This window comes from Oenanthe melanoleuca, chromosome Z (genome assembly GCF_029582105.1).
Source record: "Oenanthe melanoleuca isolate GR-GAL-2019-014 chromosome Z, OMel1.0, whole genome shotgun sequence".
Lineage (NCBI taxonomy): Eukaryota > Metazoa > Chordata > Aves > Passeriformes > Muscicapidae > Oenanthe > Oenanthe melanoleuca.
The window spans coordinates 24578811-24602253 of NC_079362.1; the positions used below are offsets into that span (position 1 = coordinate 24578811).

At 38.3% G+C, this 23443-nt stretch overlaps 1 protein-coding gene across 2 annotated transcripts in view; it reads right to left on the minus strand.

Annotated features, from left to right (window-relative positions):
* Positions 1-23130, minus strand: part of TEK (TEK receptor tyrosine kinase) — a 38643-nt gene extending 15513 nt beyond the window's left edge. For both annotated transcript variants that reach the window (XM_056514849.1, XM_056514848.1), the window contains exons 1-6: positions 22908-23130; positions 10839-11150; positions 5607-5717; positions 2386-2538; positions 1381-1512; positions 59-199 (exon numbers count right to left, since the gene is read on the minus strand). In XM_056514849.1, the coding sequence (XP_056370824.1) occupies positions 59-199; positions 1381-1512; positions 2386-2538; positions 5607-5717; positions 10839-11150; positions 22908-22959 (901 nt within the window). In that variant the 5' untranslated portion in view covers positions 22960-23130. The remainder of the gene's footprint in view (positions 1-58; positions 200-1380; positions 1513-2385; positions 2539-5606; positions 5718-10838; positions 11151-22907) is intronic.
* Between the last annotated feature and the right edge of the window lie 313 nt (positions 23131-23443).

A 23443-nucleotide genomic window follows, 5' to 3' on the forward strand; every position in this document is an offset into this window, starting at 1 on the left:
TTAAGGATCCCCGTTTTGTTTTTTTTGTTTTGGTTTTGTTTGTTTTTTTTAACTATACCTTTATCACATTCCAGTCCCATCCATCCTGTAGCACAAGAACAACCATATGGATCTGGTAGACAGAACATAAAGTTTCTGCAGCCATAATTTTCTTTACAGGTCTCTTCACATGTTTTACCAAAAGTGTTGGCTCCGCAAGCTGTTGAAGGGAGAGAGGGAAAGAATAACCCAAAGGCATGGTCCATGAAAGAGCTAGTGCTTCTAATGATACTGCGTTAGACAAGAGAAAAGATGAATTTAAATTAAAAATAGCACTTTGATCATTAAAATACTAGATATATTAACAACCACAGCAACTTAAGCCACAGTTCTAATTGTCTAATTGTCTAATCACAGTTTGACTGTTCTAGTAGTCAAGTTCAGGCACAGAAACAAACAATTTTCTCACTGTGAGGATCTGTCAGCCAAGCATCCTTGCTTTAGATCTGTGGGGACATAGATTCAGCAATAAATTGTGTTTATAAGCCTTTCTAATGTAAAATGGACAAGGAGTGCCATGAAACCCAAATATTCTTCTTAGTGGTGAATTCATGCGAAACTGCTAAAGTCAAGGTTTCGCTTCTGTGATAAAAACAGTGCTATGCTGGCGTGGTTCAGGTGTCACCTATTCCAACAGCATAGCTCTAATATTTGCAGCACTGCAATTCAGTCAAATAAAAGGATACTTATTCAGCAATGGACCTAAAAGATGCTTGGAGAAGCCAAAGCAATGTGATGCCAGCTCTAGTTTTCCATAATCCAAACTACTTGCCACAAACACAGATTTGCACAAAAAGGCACATGCTGTTGATGTCTCTACAAAGACAAAGCACTCTGTGAGCACATTACCAGCTTCTTCAGAAGCAGCCAGGGAATCTCTAGCATATTTCCTAGTGCCTATGTATCCTTAAGATGTCCTGTGCTACTATTCATCTAAGTTTGTCAGCAGCACTGAGCATACCCATTTCAAGGGAATCATAGGACAGCCCAGATTGGAAGTGACCTCAAAAGATCATCTGGTCCAGCCTAGAAGATACTAGGTGGCATAGTGTCTAAGTGCATATTGATCAAGAAGTGTTGGAAACATTCATCTTCCCTAGCAACCTAATCTCTACTAGGAGAAGAAAGAAAGAGAAAAATTACACCACAGCTGCAAGAATAGCCAGAACAGAATTCAGGGTTCATCTCATCCAACTCTGTCCAACTCTAGCACCAGCTGAAAATGCTGTAGCTGTCAAGAGTAATACCAGGTACTCCATATGATGCTTCCCCCAATAATATGCCAATTTCTGTTACTGAGGACAAATTAATAAGCAATCACTGAAAATATTATTTACTTACCTTTCTCACATGTTTTTCCCATAAAACCTGGAGGACAGATGCATTCCCCAGTATCTTCATGACAAATGCCATTGTTTGTGCAGGAAGGGCAGTGGAAGCTACAGGAAGGGCCCCATTTCTCAGCTTCACATCCTTTATGGAAAAATATAATGACATATTTGTTGTCTTCTTATTCAGTAACCCTTCAAGTTGTAATATTCTTTTTAGAGCAAACAGTAAAATACATAAAATTACAATCAATATGGACTCCCACACTACAGCCAACTGGACCATTGTAGTTAGTAAGGTCGCAGTAGCTTCAAAATCCAAATTTGGGGCATTACATTTATTCATTCACAACTCCTGGAAGTATTGTGTGGATATTCATAAACCAAATGTGTGTTATCATAACACATATTTTCTCTACAGTGTGAGATATTTGAACAGCTATCTATTTTTTACATCAATTTTATATTTCTGTCCAAGTTAACTGAATATAATTTTCTTTCTATCTGATACACAGCAGCATGAGCAGCAAAGTATGTAAAATGCTTAATGGAATATACACCAGTTCTTTCTGTCATCCAGTAGGAAGTGAACCTTGAGAGCTAACTAAATCTAAGGTAGCTTGTGAAGCTATAATAATGTATGCTAAAGATGATGAACCTTAGGATAAATGAGGCTTGATATAGCCCACCACAGAGAACAGGGAGACCCAGTTAGGAATTACCTTCTTCATTAATTCTTGGCGTTTGAAAAGCTGACATGCTGACAAAAGAGCTAGCTGTCCTGGAAATAGCTAACATGAGCTGAACTTAAACCTGATGGGATGTTTTTTTCTCTCTCAGCTGTTGACATCAATATCAGCTCGTACCAAAGACCCTTGGATAAGTTTTTTTTCTGACATAATCTGAAGGGAGCATATGGCAAGAAAGATTTTGGCCCTTATTTGGGCACAATATATTTAATTTCAGATTCATTTTGACTTTTAACTGTTAATCATCACCACACATTAATGGAACTTACGTCTTACAATAAGCCTCGTGTAAGCAGAAGTCAAAGGGCTTCCTCCTATATATCTGGCAGAGTAAATCCCAGCATCCTGTGGCTGAACTTGAGGATAGGAGACTTCCAGTTCTCCCGGTACTTCATGCCTGGGCACAGAGTGGATGAAGGAGCCTGAGGAAGGAGCACACAGATACCACGGACTGACATCATTGACCCTCTAAATGGAGAAATGAGCTTGTATTGCCTCCTGAAGGACTGTTGAGGCAAGGTAAGCAGCAGAATCAACGAATTAATTATGAATTTTCTGACAACGCTAGCTATACTAGTTTTCCGTAATTGGAGAGGTACAAGTAAAAAGGAAGTTAGATCTTGAGGAGATTAGTAGATAAACAGGACAAACAACTTCACAGTCAGCTTTGCTAAGAGCTTAGTGGTTAAAAGTGTCCATTTTATTTCTTGGTCTTTTCTGAATTAAAGGATAATAGTCCATAAGGATTCTAGGGTGGCTGGAGCTGAAGAGCAAATGCCAGCTTGGTCCAATTTAGTCTGACTAGCATGAAGATCTAATTAGAGCACTAAAGCAGGATGAACTCAGCATAGCTTTATCTTTTCTTCCCAGATTTAACACATTTTCTGTCTCTTCTAGGTTTTTTCACCAAAGAACTTATTTATTTTATTCTAAGTTTGCTGTGCTTGGTCATACATGTTTGCTAAATAAGGCAATAGTATTTGGTCTTCTTCCATCCCTCTGGATCACCAAGTAACAACATTTGATCATTGGCAGCTGTCAAAGAGAAGCTGCATCCATTACTCCAGGACCCCCAGGAGTCTTTCCACTCCAGTCTATCAGAGCAAGGCTGCTGCAGTAGGTTAATGCCAGGTCCAGCTAGTTCTCACTAAAATATTTGTACACACGCTCATCCACACTGTACAAACAAAGTCATCCACCAATATCCCTCACAGCACAACTGTGATTTTATGACTACTGTGTGTCCATATGGGACTCATTAATGTAGCTTGCATTGGAAGCTAAAGATCCTCCAATTTTGAACGCCCTCCCATGGGCAGGGACACCTTGCACTAGATCAGGTTGCTCAGGACCTTATCTAACCTGGCCTTGAACACTTCCAGGGATGGAGTAACCAGAACTTCTATGGACAGCCTGTTCCAGCAATTTACTACAGGCACATACAAAATTTTATTCTTGTACTTGATCTAAACACACCGTTTTTCAGATTAAAGCCATTCCCCATTGTCCTGTCACCATCAAAAGTCTCTCTAGGTTTCCTTTAGCTCCCATCAGGTCCTGGAAGGCTGCTATAGAGGTCTCCCTCTGGGTTTCTTTTCTTCTAGCTGCAAATCCCAACTTGCTCACATTAACAATGCAGACAGCTTGATCCTGTTCTGATTCATAAGCTCAAATGGCTGAATGACCATTACGAAAGGTATCCTCATGAATCAAATTGTCCTCACCTTCAACGTTCTCTTGTAGTCACACTAAAAATGCAAAAACTTTTCCCCCTTTTTTACACTTTTCTTAAATTATTTAGAAGGTAAACAGCGCCAGGCAGGACCTCTGCTGTCTGTGACCATATACACTAATAATTTGACTGTTGCCAAGTTTCAGGCAGCCTAGAAATGTAAAACTGCACTGAGGATCATAACCAAAACAGCAGAAAGACTGTGGCCCACTTTAGTCCATGACAGAACATGACAACCATTCTCCATGAAAACAGGGCCAAATTAAAAGAACAAATAATGAAAGGGATTTGCTTTGAAACTGTGGGGTGTTTTGAATGTATCTTCTGAGTTACAAGCTGCAAAACAAACTTGACAGCAAAGCATTAAGAAAGCCTTATGCTTACAATCTGCTAAGCAAGGCTCAACTCTTATGGCTTGTTTTCCAAGATGTTATGCCAATGATTGAAAGTAATCCTGTTTAGCAGAACCATTTCATTGTCTAGACAGCCATTGTGAGATTCTGTAAGGGGGAAGTAGTACTTGAAAAAACTGAAGTGAAAGACTGCAACAGCTAGATATCACAAGAGAAGCCTTTTCTTCTCTTTTCCAGCTGCTGAATTAGGATTCTCAAAAATGTTGTTTCAACATCAATCTCAGCTGAAAAACTTGACCTACTGGCCAGAGGGAATCTGAGGGGGTTTTTGCTGAATTTCTAGATGGAATTGCAGCTAAGGGAGTACCATGATTTAGGTAGTCCTGCTCCAGCATCACATCTGGTTCTTTTCTGAGAAACTGGTGACAGGAGATCACAAAATTTTTCTAGGGACCCTGAAATGACAAGTGACAGCAAACCTGTCTTCTGTGCCCTGACATAGCTGAATCTCTGAAGAAAAAAGAAACAGATATTTGAAGTCCACTTTACCTATTGCCTCCTTAAAAGACATCTTGCATCTATTTAACTCTTCCAGCCTGTTGAAAAGTTCCAGGTAATCAGTAACTGGGTTTGAGGCTGACTAACTACATGAGTTCTTTGGCAGTGTGTTTTTGACACTTCCTTACCTCATCCTGCTCTATTTTACTCCCTTTTTTCTGGTGGTTCACTGTAAGCTAGACTATCAAATATGGATCAGAAAATTACTTGTGCTTCCCACAATCATGATTTGTTGTGTTTAACATTCTGATTATAAAAGCACTGTGAGTTTCAGTTACCTCTGTTTTTGTACATTTCTACAGGAGGTAAATAGCAACCTGCACATATTTCCAAACATCAAGCAGGAGCAACATACAGCTAAAAGTGATAACATGTGATTTGGGGGCCATGCTAGATAGAAGAGCTGATACTACAAAATTTACAACCTGACTAATTCTTGTAGATTAATGAAATAAGGATTAGATTTTGTTTACAATTTTTCTTTCTAATAGCAGAGTACTAATGATTAATTTCCTAGCTTGAAAGGCATTGTAGAAAGTAAATGGCCTCAAAAAGCCTTTTGAAGAATGAAAAGTATGACTTGAAAAGCTGTAGAAATGCCATGAAAGATACACTAACGGGGCCTTCACAGTGGCCCAGAAAGAAAAACAAACAAACAAACAGGCAAATATTTGAAGAGATGTAGAAGGAAATCAAAACACAAAGAAAAAAACAAAGTGAAGATATAAGATATTGGAATGATGTCTGCTAGAGCATGGGCAACAGTAGCAATAACTTTAAAATAATTAATTGGCATTCAGCTAAAACAATGATAGCAGGAAGAGAAAAGAAAAGAAAGATTGAATACCATTCTTGTAGATCACTGCATCTTCCTCTTTTGATGCCATTCTGATGAAGGAGATGTTCACATGCTCTCCCTTATTTGCTGTAACAGTTAATGCCATTGGGTGGAACGAAGCTGAAAACAGATGTATATGATAAATAGCAGTTACAGTCTCTATCTGGTTTCTGGCCTGATAGTTGGGAATGGTTTACAGCATAAGACTCACTCAGAGTTTGACATCTCAATTTCTTTTGAGCATAAAGTGCATCAGCAGCCTCAACCTGCGTTTTGGCAAAGACAGAGAACTTGCCTATACCCTGAGACAACAGATTGCATATAGTACCTGAGGCATGAAGATAGTAGTTGGCTTTGGCTGAGTAACTGGAAACAGTTTCTAACTAGGAGCTTCAACTGGCTGTAAAACACCTTCCCAAGTTTCTTTATCCCTTAAGACATTTTTATAGCAGACTGGGAAAAGTACTGGAAATTGTATTGTAGGGAACAAGCTGTCACTGGCAAACAAATACCTAGGGTGATTTCAGTTCTCTTTTACTTAAGCTTTATAATCTCCACAATCATGCAGGGCTGGGAGGAGGTGAGGTAGGATGGAGTAGGTCTGTACTTGTGTTAGTTCACCAAATTCTGGGAATACAGGGTGTTGGATTGCACTAAGAACAAAAGGGAAAAAATAATATTCACAGGCTCTGGTACTTTTACCAAAATATTCTCACCTGGAAATATTGCTTAGGGAAAATAAAAATTCTGTGTGAGGGACTGGCATAGATCAGCCAGTTTTCCAGTGGGGAAATTGAAATTCATTTTCCTGCTTAAATAGAAAAGTACTTTTATATATTTGTTTGTAGATCTAGATTTAAACAATGAAGAAAGCAGTAGGTAGAAGGATTTTCCCAACATTTCTGCCTATTCCTTATCAGTACTAGTGGAAAATGTCATCAGAAGATAATTAGGGAAGGGACAGAAAAAAACTCAAGAAATAGCTCTTTCTGAAACCAATAAAATGGTAATTTTAATTACCACATTTCTCTGAAGCAAGTTAGAAGTTAAGGATGCTTCTTTTAATTTACTTTGAAAATTCAAACAGACAGTTGTGTTTTGAGGACAAATTCAGGTTCTCAGGTCATTTTTAGCTCTGAGAGTTTATGCCATACTGTCGTTTACATGTTATGCGGGAAAAAAACCTATTCTAAAATTAGCCAATTTGACTTCTTAACTCCTTACCTGACTGAGAATTTGATACCTCTGTACTTTCCCTTTTAGACCACTCAGGGAAGTGACATATTGATTTAAACCAATCCCTTTGCTCCTTCTAGATTTGAAGTTTTTTAGCCCTAAGTGTTTCTCCTAGGCAAGTTCCTCCACATAAGTCCATCCATCCTTGTTTTTTCCTGCTGCTGCCACCTGCTTCCCCAGCAAGGCAAGTGGGACTTTTCTGAAATAAAACCCACCTGAATTTCAGCTGAAAGGAATCCTTGAAGAGCCATTCGTGCTCCTAGACAGCTCTGCAGTTGCAGAGATTCCATTTCTATTAGAGTTACATTTATTTTACAGCAATTTTTTTTAATGAACATATGTACAAGCTAATAGGAACTGTTAGACAACTTATTCATTAAAAATTGCCTTTTATCTAGAATCATGACTCCTTTCTTGATTCATTTTTACAAAACTGGAGAAAAAATATCCTTTGGTTCATGCCAACAGTTGAAGAAAAAAAATTTGGAGCTTGTGGCTGGCTAAAGTTTCGTGTGAAAGAAATACATGGAGATAGGATCAGAAAGCAGAGAAAAAAATTATGAAGTAACTTTCTGTCATGTTTTATATGTAACAGAGCTGTAAAAAATGAGCAGACAGATGCTATATCTATGTGTATATGAGGCTGATATTCTGTCAGTGGTGATATTCCACAACATTATTTTGCAAAATCTGAGGCAGTAAAAGAGAATAATATTCTTGCCATAAAAGAAAGAACATTTTGATATTTTCCTTACAAAATAGAATTATAAGTTAAAAATCAAACTGTTTCTTTTACATTATTTAAAATTAAAGAAAGAAAATCTGGGCAAGAATTAAGACATTTTTATCAATCCAAGACAACTTCTCTCCTATGATATTATTTCCTTGAAACTTTTTACATTTTTGATGTTTTGTTTACGGTTGTTTATAGTTGTAGATAACTGTTGAATTATTTATATATAATTATTTGCAGAATGGAATTTCCATCCCCTGCACAGTTCTAGTGGTTATACTCTGAAACACTGCCACGTGTTTTCATTCTTTTGTAAATTATATGCAATTGATTTCAGCAGGATGCTTCACATTAAGTACATGCATTTGTCATTTTACCTAAACACTGATATCTACACTTACATCTTAGAGAAACAGAGAATTCTAATATAGAATAATGAAATAAGATTTCATTAGAGATGGGCAACAAAAACTGAAAACAATTCCAACTTTCTGCCAGCTCCCAAGTTAGAAGTTATTTATTAGTAACAAACACATAGTAAAAAATCATTATCCATTTGAGGAAAAAAAAAATTCAGCAGCTTTTGCAAAAAATTCATTGTTAGCTACAAATTATCCTAAGGGGCTTCATTGCAGTGCTTTCTGGACCAAATTTAGTGAGACAATACTGATTGTTTTAACAAAATATTAAAGTTTTGTATTCCCATCTATTTTTCTGTGCATGTTAAGCTAAACCACAAGACTTTTCTACAGGGTATTGTCGCAGTGGAAAGGAATCCACACTCCCTGTTGGGTTCAGTTCCAACATAATTTTAGATTGTGACTTCTATTACGTGATTCCACATCTCGAGTGTGCCAATTCCTTATAGAGACATAATGAATTGAGCTGCAGGACAAGTGCCATAATGCTCTACTGCTAGCATTTCCACTATTGTCCCTTTGACAGCTCTGTGGTTGAGTTTCTGTGGGGAAAACTCAATCACTCAATCACATATATGAAAATAAACATTTATTGTGTAGAGAAATTGAATAAACTGCATTTAACTAGAAGGAGAACATTCTGTGATGTTTTATTCTAGACATGTGTACTTACACAGTATAAGGACCACTCCCCATAAGAAGATAAAGTATAAACCGTTCTCTCTCATAGCATGTATGAATATTACACATGTAACTATAATGTTCCAATATAAAGAATTCAGGAGAATGGATTTGTTTCTTTCAGAATAGCAGATGGTAAAATAAACCAGGAAAACAAACCTGTTATCTTTCCAAACTACACAGCAAAATTCTTCACTGTATGTTCACTGCATATTTGATAATAGGTATACAATCAGGCAGATGGCAGTTCCCATCAAATCTGTGGGTCTATCAAAATGATTAATGCTTAGTGAATGTTTCACCAGCTTCTTGCCAGGAGGATGCAAAACAGTGGTTGAATTTCCAGAAGTGCTGCTCCTTCCCTTGACCTTGGTGTCCCTAATGGGAAACTGCACATTTCAACTCAATTTTTGCTGCTGAAAAACATATTCTGCCTTTAAAAATTATGAAGATAATGACACTAAGGTGGGAAAAGGTCTATTTTCCAGATACATATGCTTTGCCAAACCTCACAAACTTTCTTTAACCTCTTTCTCCCCTTTCTGTACATGTTAATAGCTATGAGAATTTCTGATGCACCTCTTTCTCACCTGATTTCTCGAATCTGATTAGATTATATGCTGAGGACTTGCTAGTTTGAATTTTTTTAGTGAAAACTTTGCAGACAAAATCTGAGAAAGGGATTTTAGCCCAGAAATTTATCCAAGAAACCTATCAACTGCTGGTGTGAATGCTATTTCTGTTTAGAACAACATTTAAAGAAGCCATCAAAGTTTGATTATTAAAAATTCTCTGCCCCTAGACCCACAGATACCAAGAGGAAAGAACTGATGATTCAGAAGACATTTTTCCACCCATGCATGTTGCTTTACAACAGAACAGCTAGAAATGTGCTCAGCTTGCTGGCAGAGTGCCACGGGCAGGGTCACATTGGCATTCCATGGACTATTATCTTATCTCCTCCTCACTGCTAACTCCTTTGAAACAATGGAGTTGTCAGTCTACATCTGCAGAGCTCTCTTGGTGACCAATCCAACCCTTCAAAGACCACATTCGGTCAGAGAAAACATAAACCAAATGAAAATGTACTTGTCCTATTCAGCTTGCTTCCAACCTACCCATGTTCAAGGAAATAATAGGCACTAGCTGCAGCTCTTACAAATATCTCCTTTTATAAATTTGTTATGTAATTTCAGGAGACACCACCAACAAAAATTGCTCTTACTAAAATCTTATAAAGAAAGATTAAAATTGTCAATTCTCCTTACAGACCAGTTGCCATGGCATAAAACATTAGCAGTACAGTAAAATCTATTAAAAATCATCTTCAGTTTTGAAAATGTGATTTGCTGCAGAAAATTACTCAATATTTCTTGAGCTTTTCTGTAGTTGATGCTGATCTCTTCTTTGGAAATTGTTCCAGAAGTCTAATGATGTCCAGAAACAACAGAAATTTTGAACATACGGAAATGCAATTTAATGAATCATAGAAATTTCACCTTCTTGTCCCACTATATCCCTGCCACATTTGCTTTTACTACTGTGCATAGCCTAAAACCAAAATCAAATTAATTATGAAATCTGTAGTGGATTTTTGTGAATAACCTTCTCAGATTTTGGAAAACTTCTCTGGATTTTCTTTCCAGTGCTGAGAGGAATCGTTTGGTTTTGGTTTTTTTCACACTAACACAGATCCAGTGTTGCTGATCTGTAGCTTTACTAAACCTTAGGCAAGGCAATTATTTTCTAGGTTCAGTTGCCTTAAGAAAAATTGAATTGTGATGTTTAGCTATCTACATCTCAGACTCATCAAATTTTTAAAAAGGAAACCTGTTTGAAATCAAGTGTCTGGAACGCAGTGCAGGAATTGCCATGTATATTATTCCATGGGGTCAGTGAGGCCACCTTAGTTGCTGACTAACTGCATCTGTAGCCAGATGCAGGCAGAATACTTACAGATGTCTGACTAACTTCCACAAGGAAATGACTAGCACCTAGTACCAACCAGTTTCTCTGCATTGAAGGGATAAAAAAAGGACCTTGAACTAAGTCTATTTTTATTGACTCAGGACTGCCTTGCCTGGTCTGGGGCCATGACTTGTGTCAACCAGAGATAGCTGCCAGTCTGCTAGGAGTTCCTTGGCAAGTTCAGATCTGACCACTATACTGTACCTCCCAGTGGCATCTTCATGGTGTGTATCCTTGTCACCTCATCCTTGAGTTTCGCTTCACAGTAATATACTCCAATAGTTTCACTGGCCTGTTCCCTCTTCCACACCACTGTTTTGGCTGCTGCTCTCTTGGAATCTTCATTAACTTCCAGTGGTCCTCGGTGCTGGCTTGCCACATCCTCCTGGTCCCGGTCTATTGTGATAGACTCACGGGAACGCCATTTGGAAGTGACACAGATAAGTGATGTCTCAGAGTTGCCCACCAGAGGGAAGGAATTGATCAGTATAAGGTCCAGAGCCGCTTCCACTTTACCTAAAAAAAAAAAAAAAAAAAATAAAATAAAATAAAATAAAAAAGGAGCTTCAGATGAAAAAAAAAATTACTGCAGAATTTGATGTGGCCAATCAATCACCATGTAAGCTGTGTCACCCAGTGCTCAGGGTTTCTCTGGCCGTTGTTGCACACAGCTTTTGTGCAAACCCAGATGAAAACAGATTAGGTATTCTGCTACAATGACTTGAGGATTTATTTTTTATGACACAAACAAATGGAATTTGCTCTTCTCAGAAAAGGCAGTAAGTCTTGAAAACATGTTGCATTTCTTTCAAGAGCTGTTGTAGAAGCCCAAGGAAAACCATAGGTAGGCAAAGCAGATAGATCAGTGTATAGACACGCACATAAATGCCTCAGGTATGGTGCTTTTCTGGTAACAGAATTGGTGGGTGGTAAGGTTGTCAGTTCAATAGTGTTTCCTCAATCTCCTTTACATGGATTTAGTATGTATGAACTGATGTAAAGTGGTTGTGATTTTCAATTACAGGAACTGGTAGTACTTTGAACATTTGGGGTATTTTTTTGCAGCTGTTTTATGAATTTGGACAAATTATTTCATAGGCAATCCCATTAAATATTTGAAGCCCTTACTGACACTGGCAAGACCCATGCCCCAAAGCAACTTATGCAAAAACAAAGAGAAAGCTGGCAACACTCGTTAAGTGAGGTCAGGTTGAAATCACTTAAAATTGCTTCTTTTGATCAGTAGGACTGCCAGAAACACATAGAGATTAAAGTTTCTTTGAAAATGAGAGATACGAGCCTAATTAAAATATCCTCTAGCATAGCGCCACAGTTTTAATTGTTCAAATGTGCATAACTGGAGGGAAATTCAACTCTCCTATAATGAACAATTGGCAAATAATAGGCGTTTTCTTTATTTTTTAAGTTCAGGGTAAGGAGGAGGGAAACACTAACATTTTTTCCAGCTGAAACAGGAAGAATAATTGATTTCTTTTATTCATCACATCTATTTTCCTGATTTGGATACAAGTATATTTTGTATTTACATAGAGAGACCTAATATTTAGTGCTGGTCAGCTTCCAAATGTTCTCTGTTGGGAAGGAAGGGGTATAGTCTTAGATAAGGAAGGTCAAAAGGTCTTAGTGCTGACTGCAGGCTTTGCGTGTGTCTCTGCCGTGCTCCGGGCCAAGGGAGGAGGTCCTCCTCTGCTTCCAATGCAAGCAGCCACTCTGGGGACTGAAGTATCTTGACAGCACATTGACACTCACCACACCCAACCAGTCTTCCACAGCCACCACCCTTTCATGTGCCAGCCCAGATAACTAGCAGTATAATGGAGAAATGAAACCTTCTGGAAAGGTTGCAACGAACATTAAAGTAAATATTGCGTAAACGTGCAGGTCAGCAAAGTCAGTTCATCCTGCTGCACATTGGAAACGTAAATCCTTTGAACAAAGTTAAAGAGGTATGTGATAGAAATGAGGTCAACTCACGCGTTCGTTTTGTGGGGCATTTTTCTCAAGGCTCCTAGTTTTATATGAAAACATTTATGCTTTTACTATGGATCAGATTCATCAGTCAAAGGCAAATATAGTTCAACAATCCCTGAGAGCAGCTTCACTTTAGATCAGCACAGATCACATGCCAGGTAGAGATATTCTTAAAATCACAAACTGCCAAGACCCTGGTTTCTGCAAATTTCTGTGAAACTCAGAATCAAATCTGGATTCAAATTCTGTGACTTGACATGATTTTCTGCTTTGAGGTCAGCCCCAGTGTTAGAGAGCAGAAGTGAAATATTTTGATACTTCTGCTTGGCATCCACAAGAGCTGCAACTGCCTTTCCAATACAAAGCTGTGGGCCCAAGGGGTGTCAGAAGACACCTGGTCATCCAGGGCTCCAGTTCCATTTTCCCTAGCATTTCTCTGTTTCTTTGACCCCCACCAAAGATTGAAAGGTGAAAATAACACCTCTTTTCTCCCCTGCATCTCAACCCTTTAATACTCTGAGAAAAAGCAGTTGGAGAAGTTTGAATTTTGAGGAACAGCTGTCATGCTGCTTTTGATCCATATGCAAAGCAACATTCCACCAGATCTGGGGCATTTGCTGCATATCTTGTTTCTCATAGTAATAAAATTAATGCAATAAAAATACAGAATATGTAGACACATTGCTTATTTAAACTTGAGAATATTCTGGGTGAATCAAAACCTAGCCACTGTGAATGGACAGTGTTCTGACTCATTGTATAAAGATAGGGAGCTTTTTATCATATTAAACACTGCAGAGTAGCCCAGACACCTCAATGAGGCAGATAGAACACATAGGGAGTTTCTACCCAGAAAAAAAAAAAAACTTTCTGCCTCTAAAAGGATTTTTTATCTATGCATAAGTATGGAATTATATGTCAAGGCATGACTTTGCAGCTGAGGTTTCACAGCTGGAATATATCGCAAGCATAAATTAAAATAATGAAAGTTTTGCACTAAGAAAGCTATGCTTTAGATTTGATTGGAAAAAAAAAAAAAGGGATCTTAGCAATAGGTGATAGTAATGCTTTCTTTGACTCTGCTGGGAGGGTATTCCTACAGCATATCTTTATGGTAATGCAATTTCAAATAAACCAACTGCTCTTGCTAGAAAGGAACTTACCTAGTCTGGCAAAATTTAGTTAAATCACATCCTCAATGTTAATGAAGGCTTTGAGTATGTGAAAAACAAATTAAGACAACAGAATTTAGCTCTGAGAAATGCTCAGAAAATAGACAGGAAGCAGCCTATCTTGGCAGCAGGGGACAATCCTCTGTGCTGCCTTGAAAAAGTCCTTTCACTCCTGCCCCAGTCCTTGAAGAACAGACCTTATCAGGAAGGCAATTTGCTGTGTGTGCAAATAGATTTTGAGAAGAGAAAACCCTTGCAGAAGGCTAATGCTGTAAATGGGAAATACCATGCAAGGAAGACCCATTGCCAATTATTTATGACACATCACTCTCAGTGATGCAGTGCTTTGAGTCTTTCTTGTACAGTGAAAATGACATCCTCTAAACAAGTTTAAATAACAGCACAGTGACTATATCCCAGACAGCAAAATGAATGGAGACAAACACTTGCAGTTCCTCTTGGCCCACTCCAAATTACAGCATTGTCCTCTCTTTTGCTGGGTGATACTCAGCTGCATCTCTCATATTCTAGCACAGATTTCTGCAGCCCAGAGAGCTAATTGTATCCTGGGCTACATCCAAAGCAGTGTGGGCAGCAGGGGAGGGAGGGGATTCTTCCCCTCTGTCTGCTCTGGTGAGACCCCACCTGGAAAACCCTGCATCCAGCTCTGGGGTCCCAGCACAGGAAGGACATGGACCTGTGGAAATGGGTCCAGAAGAAGCTGTGTAGATGATGGAGTGCTGTGGCACCTCTCCTATGAGGAAAGGCTGTGAGAGTTGGGGTTGTTCAGCATAGAGATGACTCCAGGGAGACCTTACAGCACCTTCCAGCTCCTAAAGGGGGTACAAGAAAGGTGGAGAGGGATTTTTGTCAATGGCATGTAGTGATAGAGTAAGGGGTGATGGCTTGAAACAACAGGAGGGTTAATTTAGATTAGATATAAGGAAGGAATTTTTTACAATGAGGGAGGTAAACCACTGGAAGTGGTTACCCAGTGAAGCTGTGGATGCCTCATCCCTGGAAGTGTTCAATGACAGGCTGGATGGAGCAGCTGTCTAAATGAAGGTGTCCCTGTCCATAACATTGAGATTGGAACTAGATAACCTTAAAAATTGCCTTCCAACTCAAATTATTGTGTGATTCGATGATATTCATCTGGGGAAATTCTGCTAAACAGAAAATAAATTTGTCATCTTTTGTCTGTAGTCCCTGTGTGTTCTTATTCCTCACCAAAATGGTATTCATACAGGCACAGTCATCATGTTTTCTGTGCTGCTTGCACCAACAAAATTCAACTAGGATCAGCTGAAAGAAACAGGTCTCAGAAATTCCCTGGAACACATCCCAGACATAGTTCAACTAAAAGAGCAAGCAAGTCTCTGATAAAGATTAAAATATCACTGCTCTAGATCATTATTGGTGCTAGACACTAGGGTTCATGAGTAAATGTGGCAATCTTGACCTGAGATAGTTTAATGCCATAGATGAGTACACACAGCAACCCTTAGGAGAAAAGTGTTGATTTGTCTTTCCTCTGAGAGCCCCTGCCCATATGCTTCCAGATTTCCTCTGTTAACTCTTGTCTAGTCTCCAGGAAAACATGGGAAAATTCTAGGCATTTTCTACCTAGTGTGAGGCCTTCGCAAAGTTGTCTGTTATTTGGGAAAAATGTTCAACATAATGGCTTATGCTCCTCTTCCACAGCAAGCAGCTGGAGTTGTCAGCTCCATCACAGGATATCCACACCTCACTGTCCTACAAAGCACATATAATATGGACATGGGTCATATTTGCAAGGGGTATTGAGAATTAAAAGTTCTGAGGAAAAGCTTTAGTTGTTAATACTGACCGGTAGCAGAAACAAAGAAATTGTTAGACATTACATACCTAAAGATGTATTTATTTCCTTATATTTGTAGAGCTTTATTACTGATTGCCTGAAGTGACCATAAAAACTACTCTTCCTGGCATTTGGAGTGTAAGAGAGGAAGGAGAAGATCTGATGTAAGAAGTAAGCAGAAAGATAAATACTTTTAAAGTACTAATTATTTAAGAGAAGATGAAAGGGCAGAAAATTCCAATAAATTCCACTCCATCTTTTACCATGTGAAGCAGAGATTACATGTAATATGTAATGCTTATATAGTACTTTTTTTTTTTTTTTTATTTTACTGCTATTGCTTGGAACACAAATTATTCCTGCTATTAAGTGTCTGTGAACAGGAATATAAAACATATAGATACTATACTGGCAGGGAAAAAGTAGAATCTGTGCTTAGTTTTGGTTCTTTATGCAGCAAGTGAAACAGTCAATTGCATACGACACTCACTGCAGGATTTAAAAATCATTCAGAGACTGGTGAAAATGTATGTCCCAAACTTTTAAGTCATCAATCTTTCTTCCTGCAAGTTTCTTAAAATAAAACAATGAGCACTCCCTCTGCATGAAATAATAAGATTTTGATTTAGAACAAACCCAACTTGCTAAATAGTCTAAACCTCAGTATTTCTCGTTATCTTTTTTTTGTAGTTATAACTTCAGCTCTACCCTCTCCAGTTACATTTTTTTGGTATAAAACAATGTACCAGATTAAAAGATTTAAATTAATCTGTTTAAGAATACAAAAGGCAACCATACAAGCAATTCTGCTGAGGAAGTATAGCATTTGATTAATTCTTGGGGAAGTACTGAAAAAAGAATGATTTTTTAAAAATGATTAATTAGCCAATGCGGAAGATAGTCAGGCTGGAAATAATGCAAATTAAATATGAAGAAATAAATAAAATAGAGACCAAATGTCTTCTCTTCCAAAAAGAAAAAAAAAAAAAAATACTCCTTACTTAATATTAAAACCAGTCAGAAACTAACCCAAAAGATTAAATGTTTAGGCATATTTTTCACAGGGACAGTAGAACATACACCAAACCAGAATCTGGCATTTTTGTTCTTTTTTTCTGGGCTCTCAACACTTACTTTATTTTTGGTTCATTCTGTAAAAAAGTAAATAATCTGGGGGTTTTGAAACCATGTATTCATTGTATGGGCTCAGTGATCTTTAAGTATCCTGGAAATATTTTCTGGAATGCAAAGACAGCAGCAGCTCAGGTGATTTCTCCCAGTGAGTCAGATTCTCTGACAAGGCTGAAATTATTGCTTTTCAAAGAAATTAAGATTCTCTACCATACAACGGGAACAGCAGGGATGAAAAAAAAGACAGAAATGCTCCTGAAAAACGTGATAAATGAGCTAACAACCATTTATTTCTCAATAAAACCTTTCTTGTTTATCTAAAGAATCTTATTGTATTTTACATGCTACTGCTATGTGCAGCTGTGGAATGCTTCATTCCAATACCAAGACCACTTGCCTTAGAAATAGGGGACTATTTGTGGGGGGAAGGTATTGTGAAACTAATAAGAGATGAAAAATTACTGACAATCTATCACACTGCTACTTAGCAGTAGTAATAGTAGCAAAGCGCATGTGTAAAAAACAAAATAGCTTTTCAAGGCTATGAGGGCTGCCCATCTTGGTATCTGCTCATCTGCCTTTGGGTGCCTCTGGTGCAGTGGAAGGAAATGCCACTGCCTTCTTTTTTTCTTTGCATGTCAGTAGTTTCACAGTCTGTCAAAACAATCTTTTAGGATGAATAAGCCAGAATAGAAACAGTACTGCAGCTTAGTTGGGGTTTTCAGGGGTAAAGCCACACCTAAATATGTTTCACTTTTTTGTTTGTTTGGGGGTTTTTTTGTTGTGTTTTTGGTTGGGTGTGTGTGTGTGTGTGTGTGTGTGGGTGTGTGTGTGTGCTTAACCCAAAACAAGAAAGAAACCAAAACATGGTTTGTCATGATTTCTTGGTTGACGACAAGTGAGTAAAATGGAAAACAACATATTAGAAGCAGTTATGCAAGTACTTGAATAACTGTCTGACAGTATGCCAGGTAATGCTAAAAATGCTGGAAAAGGGTGAAGAATGTGGGAAAGTTCCAGTAGAACAGGCTTGTTGTTCAAGTTCATCTGGTTGGATTTGCAGCTAGAAAAATATGAGTATCATATCCTCAGGAGTGCATGTGCATATCCAAATAAATACATCCATCACAAGGCTGGCCCTTGTCAGATGCATTATGAAGCTCTCATATTTGTACTGCAAATGTTTACTGTTTGTTGTATGTGGGCGTGTGCCAAGCTGAGGTAGGCAAAATAACATAGGTAAACAGTTAGTGCATACAATAAGCATAAGGTTGGCTGTCTGTGAACACAGACTACTGGGAGAACACATTCTAATATGCTCTTGCCTGTACAGAAGGGCACCCTCACTCACCACTTACTGATTTTTCTGAGTAAAGTTGCTGAGAAGTGCTTGTGGTGCTAAGCACACTTTGTGACTAAAGAGGCCAAGGTCCCTGACTAGTGGCTTGTCTGTGATGAACAGCCAGGAAATAACACACGGGAAAATCATCAGCACAATCAGAAGTGCAGTTGGAACTGCATTGTCAAGGAAGACTTGTTACACTCCAAAGGAGAAATTAACTTCATTAGTCAGGCTGAAGTGCAAATAAATAAATAAATAGCAGGCAAGGAAAAAATACCAGACTTGAAGTAAAAAGCTTGTACTTCTGAAAAGAGAAATGTAATTTCTTAATGTATCTTTCAAAAATCCCTTCAGAGCTTAGTAAATGCCTATTATCATTACACCCTAAAGGGATTAATAGTTCCAAGTGCTGAATTACAAAATGTATTTTGATAGCTTTTTAACTTCTTCAAGATTTGACCCTTGTTTAACAGTTAGAGAACATTATCAAATCTGTAATATAAACATTCAGCATTTTAAACTCCTTACAGAAAATCCTCTATTTTAGACATGGGTTGTTCTTTGCTGTGTGCCTCCACTGAAACCACAGTGGAACAGCACCCTAAATATGATCTACCAGCACAGAATAGAGACTGTCTTTGGAGGGCAGTTCTACATGGCAGATTCTCCAAGATTTTCATCCCTTCGCTCCCAGACACATATTTCATTACAGAGGGACCTGCCCCATGGAGCTAAATTTGTTTCACACAAGTAGTAGGTACATCTGTTTTTGATTAATTGCTCCTGTGCCTACCTGACACTCTTCATATCACCATGACTTCTTGGTCTTCCAAGAGAGCTAAACAGGGTTTCTGTTTGTTTAGGAGTTGAGTCTAGGCCAAGCATGCTCATGTGTGTGACTGATACAGAGCTGGTTTCCAGTCCAAGTAATTCTCATTGTCAGAATGTGAAGGACCATCTCCCCTGCCCTAGAGACAGCTGCTCAGTGACAGTCTGGTTTTGGGTTTTTTTTTTTATGACTTCTCTTCTTGTACAGTAAAGCCTTCCAGATAAAAATCTTGTGAGTATCAGACAATCTGTGCAAAATATTACAACTTCAGTTTTCTCTTAGATGAAAATTCAGCAAAAAAGGAATCTACCCCTCTCTAATTACGACTAAGTATGAAAACCATATAATGCATGTGTGTTCATGTATCTATATAAGAAAGTTGTATCTAAAACAATAGCATATGTTAATATTTTAAAAATGTAGATCCAATTCCTTTGGTACTGATGTAATGCCTTTTTCACTCCTGACTATTACCAGCTGTTGAAACGACCTTTGGGAACACAAGCTTCCTGAGAGCTACTCTGCATTTCAGTAGATGTGAACCAGGCACGGTATGGCAGGCAGATGCAATTTCAGGGTCACACAAATCAAATACACTTCAGGAACAAAAGATTAATTTGTTTAAAATTCCTCTAATTCACATTAGTCGTTTGATAATTTAGGTGTGAGAAAGGCTGTGCATCAGTGTAATGTCTGGTCATGTAACAAGCACCTGATATTAAAACCTCACAGTTGTAGTTATGAAATACCTGAGATTAAAAGGTCAGAAGTCGTTTTCCTTAATTTCTTTGCGTAAGGTTCAAAACTCCAGCACTCAGCCACACAACACACTGAAGTTCAGGTGCCACTTTGATCAGACAACAGCCTATTTGAAGATGCTCACAGAGGCCTATCCTTTTATTTATGGGAAGAATGACATTGCTGCTCACAAGCATGGATTAGCCACTGGTTAATACAGGTTTCCTTTTGGTTAATTTAAGCTTCAAAAGAGAAATAAAAATCTTGAAACAGAATTGTTAGAACTTTCCAACACAACTAAAATATTTGACTTGTCATTTGGAAAAGCCTACAGCATTCTAAAGGTGCATGTGTGTCTGTTGAAATGTATTGAAATGTGTATGTTGAAAGCTGTTCAGCCTTCCCAGTATGAAAATGAGTCACATCATAATGACAATTTAGATTTTTTTCAAAACATCTATTGATACCAAAGAAAATACAGCCATCAATATAGATGATAGAGAGCTATTGAATGCTACTGCACTGGTTTGCTGCACTGCTACCTCTTTCTAAAAAGGCTATTATAATATTTTTAGTCTTTTACCATATATGGGTCCAATAGCTAAATCAGAAAAAAAAATCCTGTATATTTGGAAAGCCACTGGATCTAAGATTATTGGCACAGCAAAACTATAGTACAGAAAATTCCATCTTGGAGAATGGAGACATTTGACAATATATTTGTTTCCAGATATAAACAGTCAAAGAAATGTTCTTGAAGCTAATTGTGATTGTTGCTGCTTTTCACCAGTCCTTTACTGGTGGTGATCATCTTGCCAAAATAAGGTTCACACTTGAACATTCCTGTTAGCTTACTGTGAGAAACTGCAATCAGATTTCTAGACCATCTGAGGATACCTGAGGATGCCTGAGGCATTTCTGAGGCAAAACACAAGTTGTGACACTCGTTCCTTGCCTTTAGAGGAATTAATAAATCTGCAGCTCTTCTTTGGTCAGAACTTAACAGACTGAACCTAGCCACAAGCTTGGCATTTGGATCCATACTTCAGGATAGAAGTCAGCATAATTCTGCTAGTCCAAAATGTCAGGGACACAAGCAACCAAACAAAAAAACCACAAAAAACCAAAAACATGTGGTGATACTCAGTCTAGTTTGAAGAATCCTAGCAGGATTAAATTCAACCGCTTATCATTTTAATTGAACATTTGCTATGGTATGGACAGAGTGCAAAAGTGAGCATTTCTATATACTTTGAATGCCACCTACCAAACTGGACCATTAGGTCCACCTGCTAATGGAGCACTGCTATTAAAAATAAAAAAATATTAAATCAAAGGTCATTTTTCCTAATGGGAGCCAAGTCAGTGGTTTTCACCTTGGAAGAGGGTGGAGTGGATTTTGTGCCTACAGAGCACCACGCCCAGAAAAGCCCACAATCATCTGGGAGAAGGTTAAGCCGGTTCAGTGTCTGTGCTGAGTGTAGACCCTCCCCTGCTCAGGGAATTCATTCCTGCTTTCCTGAACTCCGCCTGCAGTATCTAGAGGAAAGCAGGCTCGCATTGTCTTCCACTGCTCGCCCCAGGAAACATGATATCATTCTCAAACAAAAGCGGGAAAGCTGACAGATCTATTGAGATGGGTGTGACTACAGTACACACCTCGCTGGTCAGACCCTGTGGAAAATGCAGTGACTGGCAGCTCTTCGGTGCTGGGCTGTCTGTGCTCTCCACATTTTTATAGCTAATCTCTGCAAATGACTTGTTTCTCCTGTACTTGTGACTTAATGAACATCGTTGCTGTCTGTGTCAAATAGGCATATGACACCATGCAGAGAAACAGGAGGGACATGGAAAAAAGTTGGAATAACTGGACTTACTTTTCCATCCATCATACTTACAGCACCAGATATTTCCAAAAAGTGTAAAACTGGGAGTGATCTGAGGAGTAATTAGGTTGGATCCATGTGAGGCTAAACAATCAAGATACTGAAGCCAAAGAAGAGGAATTGGTAATAACAATATGCAGACTATTAGGGCAATTGCTAGATAAGAATATTTCTAAACATCATTTCAACAGATTAAAACCTTTTTTTTTTGTCTGCATTAACCTCTAGCCTTTTATAGATGCCAAAAGTAACATCTCAAATTCACAATTTTATTCTTAACAGCTGTTCACATGCTCCTAATCAAGAAAATCTGTGCAAAACAATTGTGAAGAAAGTTGCATGGAAATGAGGACTTCTGCCTTTTCTAGCTACTTTCTGGCCTTCATTGTAGGACAGTTTACAGTTCTACAAGCACATTACATTTTTACTGTAAGATGGACTGGAACAATCTATATTTATCTCAGTATAAGGTCAAGGGTGAGTTCAGAGTCTAAGGTTATCATGTGACTTGTATTTTTATTTTACAGATTTTTGCAGAAGAAACTGACTAGAAAATCAAAATGAGGATTGTAAAAGCAATACTCAAATGTGGAGTAACTTTGAATCTGGATGGCAGGAGGACAGTCTTCCCCACAGCTATATGTGTGATAGATTCAGCAATATATCTCTAATATTAATGCTGAAATTACTGCAAACTAAATTTGAATTAGTATAATATTTTTTTATACCTTTCTACTGATATATCTTATGATAATTTCTGACTTGCTGAACTAATGACATTTGCTGATAATACTATATAACTGTATTTGAAGTGTTTTTAGTTGATCTTGTATTTTTCCCCTTTTTTGTTCATTGACTTTCATCTAAATTTCACTTGTGGAATCTTGTCTAAAATCAGTTACTGGAATCGCTACACACATGCAGTGCACAGCCAGGTCATAAAGTCAGTCAGAGAAGAAGCTGACATTTACTCTGTATCCAGTACAGATTTCTTAGGGAAAGAGGGTTTCAAAGTTTTTAGCTGTATTAAAAAATTAGTACCATTTGGCAGAAAAAAATCCTTGCTGCAACATGTGTCAACAAGTAACTTCAACAGTTAAAAGCTGCAGCAGTGGATCACACATATAGTTAAATCACCCCCAGTTGCTTGGCCCCAGTCCTGCCCTCACCCGCTGAAAGAGCTCTACACAGAACAGTGGACTCACTGAAACAAACATGAATACTTAAATCAGTAAAGGTAAATGCTGGAGTGAAGGGCATACAGTAAAAGGGTAGGTGCATACTGCGTGAAAAATAAAGAAAGGCATGACAGGTCCATTATAGTAATTAAAGCCAAAGTTTACCTGAAATCAACAGGCTGAATCCATAGAGAACTAGGTGTGCTAGAGGGTCCATGCTTTCCAAAGTGTATCCATCCAGTTCTTACAGTCGCTCATGGAGTATCCTTTCCCCGGCGTAGGCTTTTAGCAGTTACTCTTGTCCTGCATGGTACGCTGTTTACAAGTCACAGGCAAGAAATCAGAGCACTGGCGCAGGCTGGAACAGTCTCATTGCTGTCTGAGTACAGGGAGTTTAAGTTCCTTTTTCCTGTTTCCTTTGTAGATTAGGATGGGAAAGGCAGGATCTTAAAGGCATTTTTGTATCAGCAGGACTGCAAGGGCAGTGCAAATCTCGTCCATCCAGCAATACATCAAAACAATTATCTGGAGCTGCTGGAGAAGCAGGGGACTGCTGTTGTTCACAGTCAGCAGAATAGAAACAATGATGGCATCCTCCAGCAGGCGGGAGAGTGCAAGTAAAACATCCTCCACCTAGGAACGGTAGGTGGAAAGTGTTATTATCTCCTTCTTAAAGTCCATGTCTGCTAACTTCTCAGAGT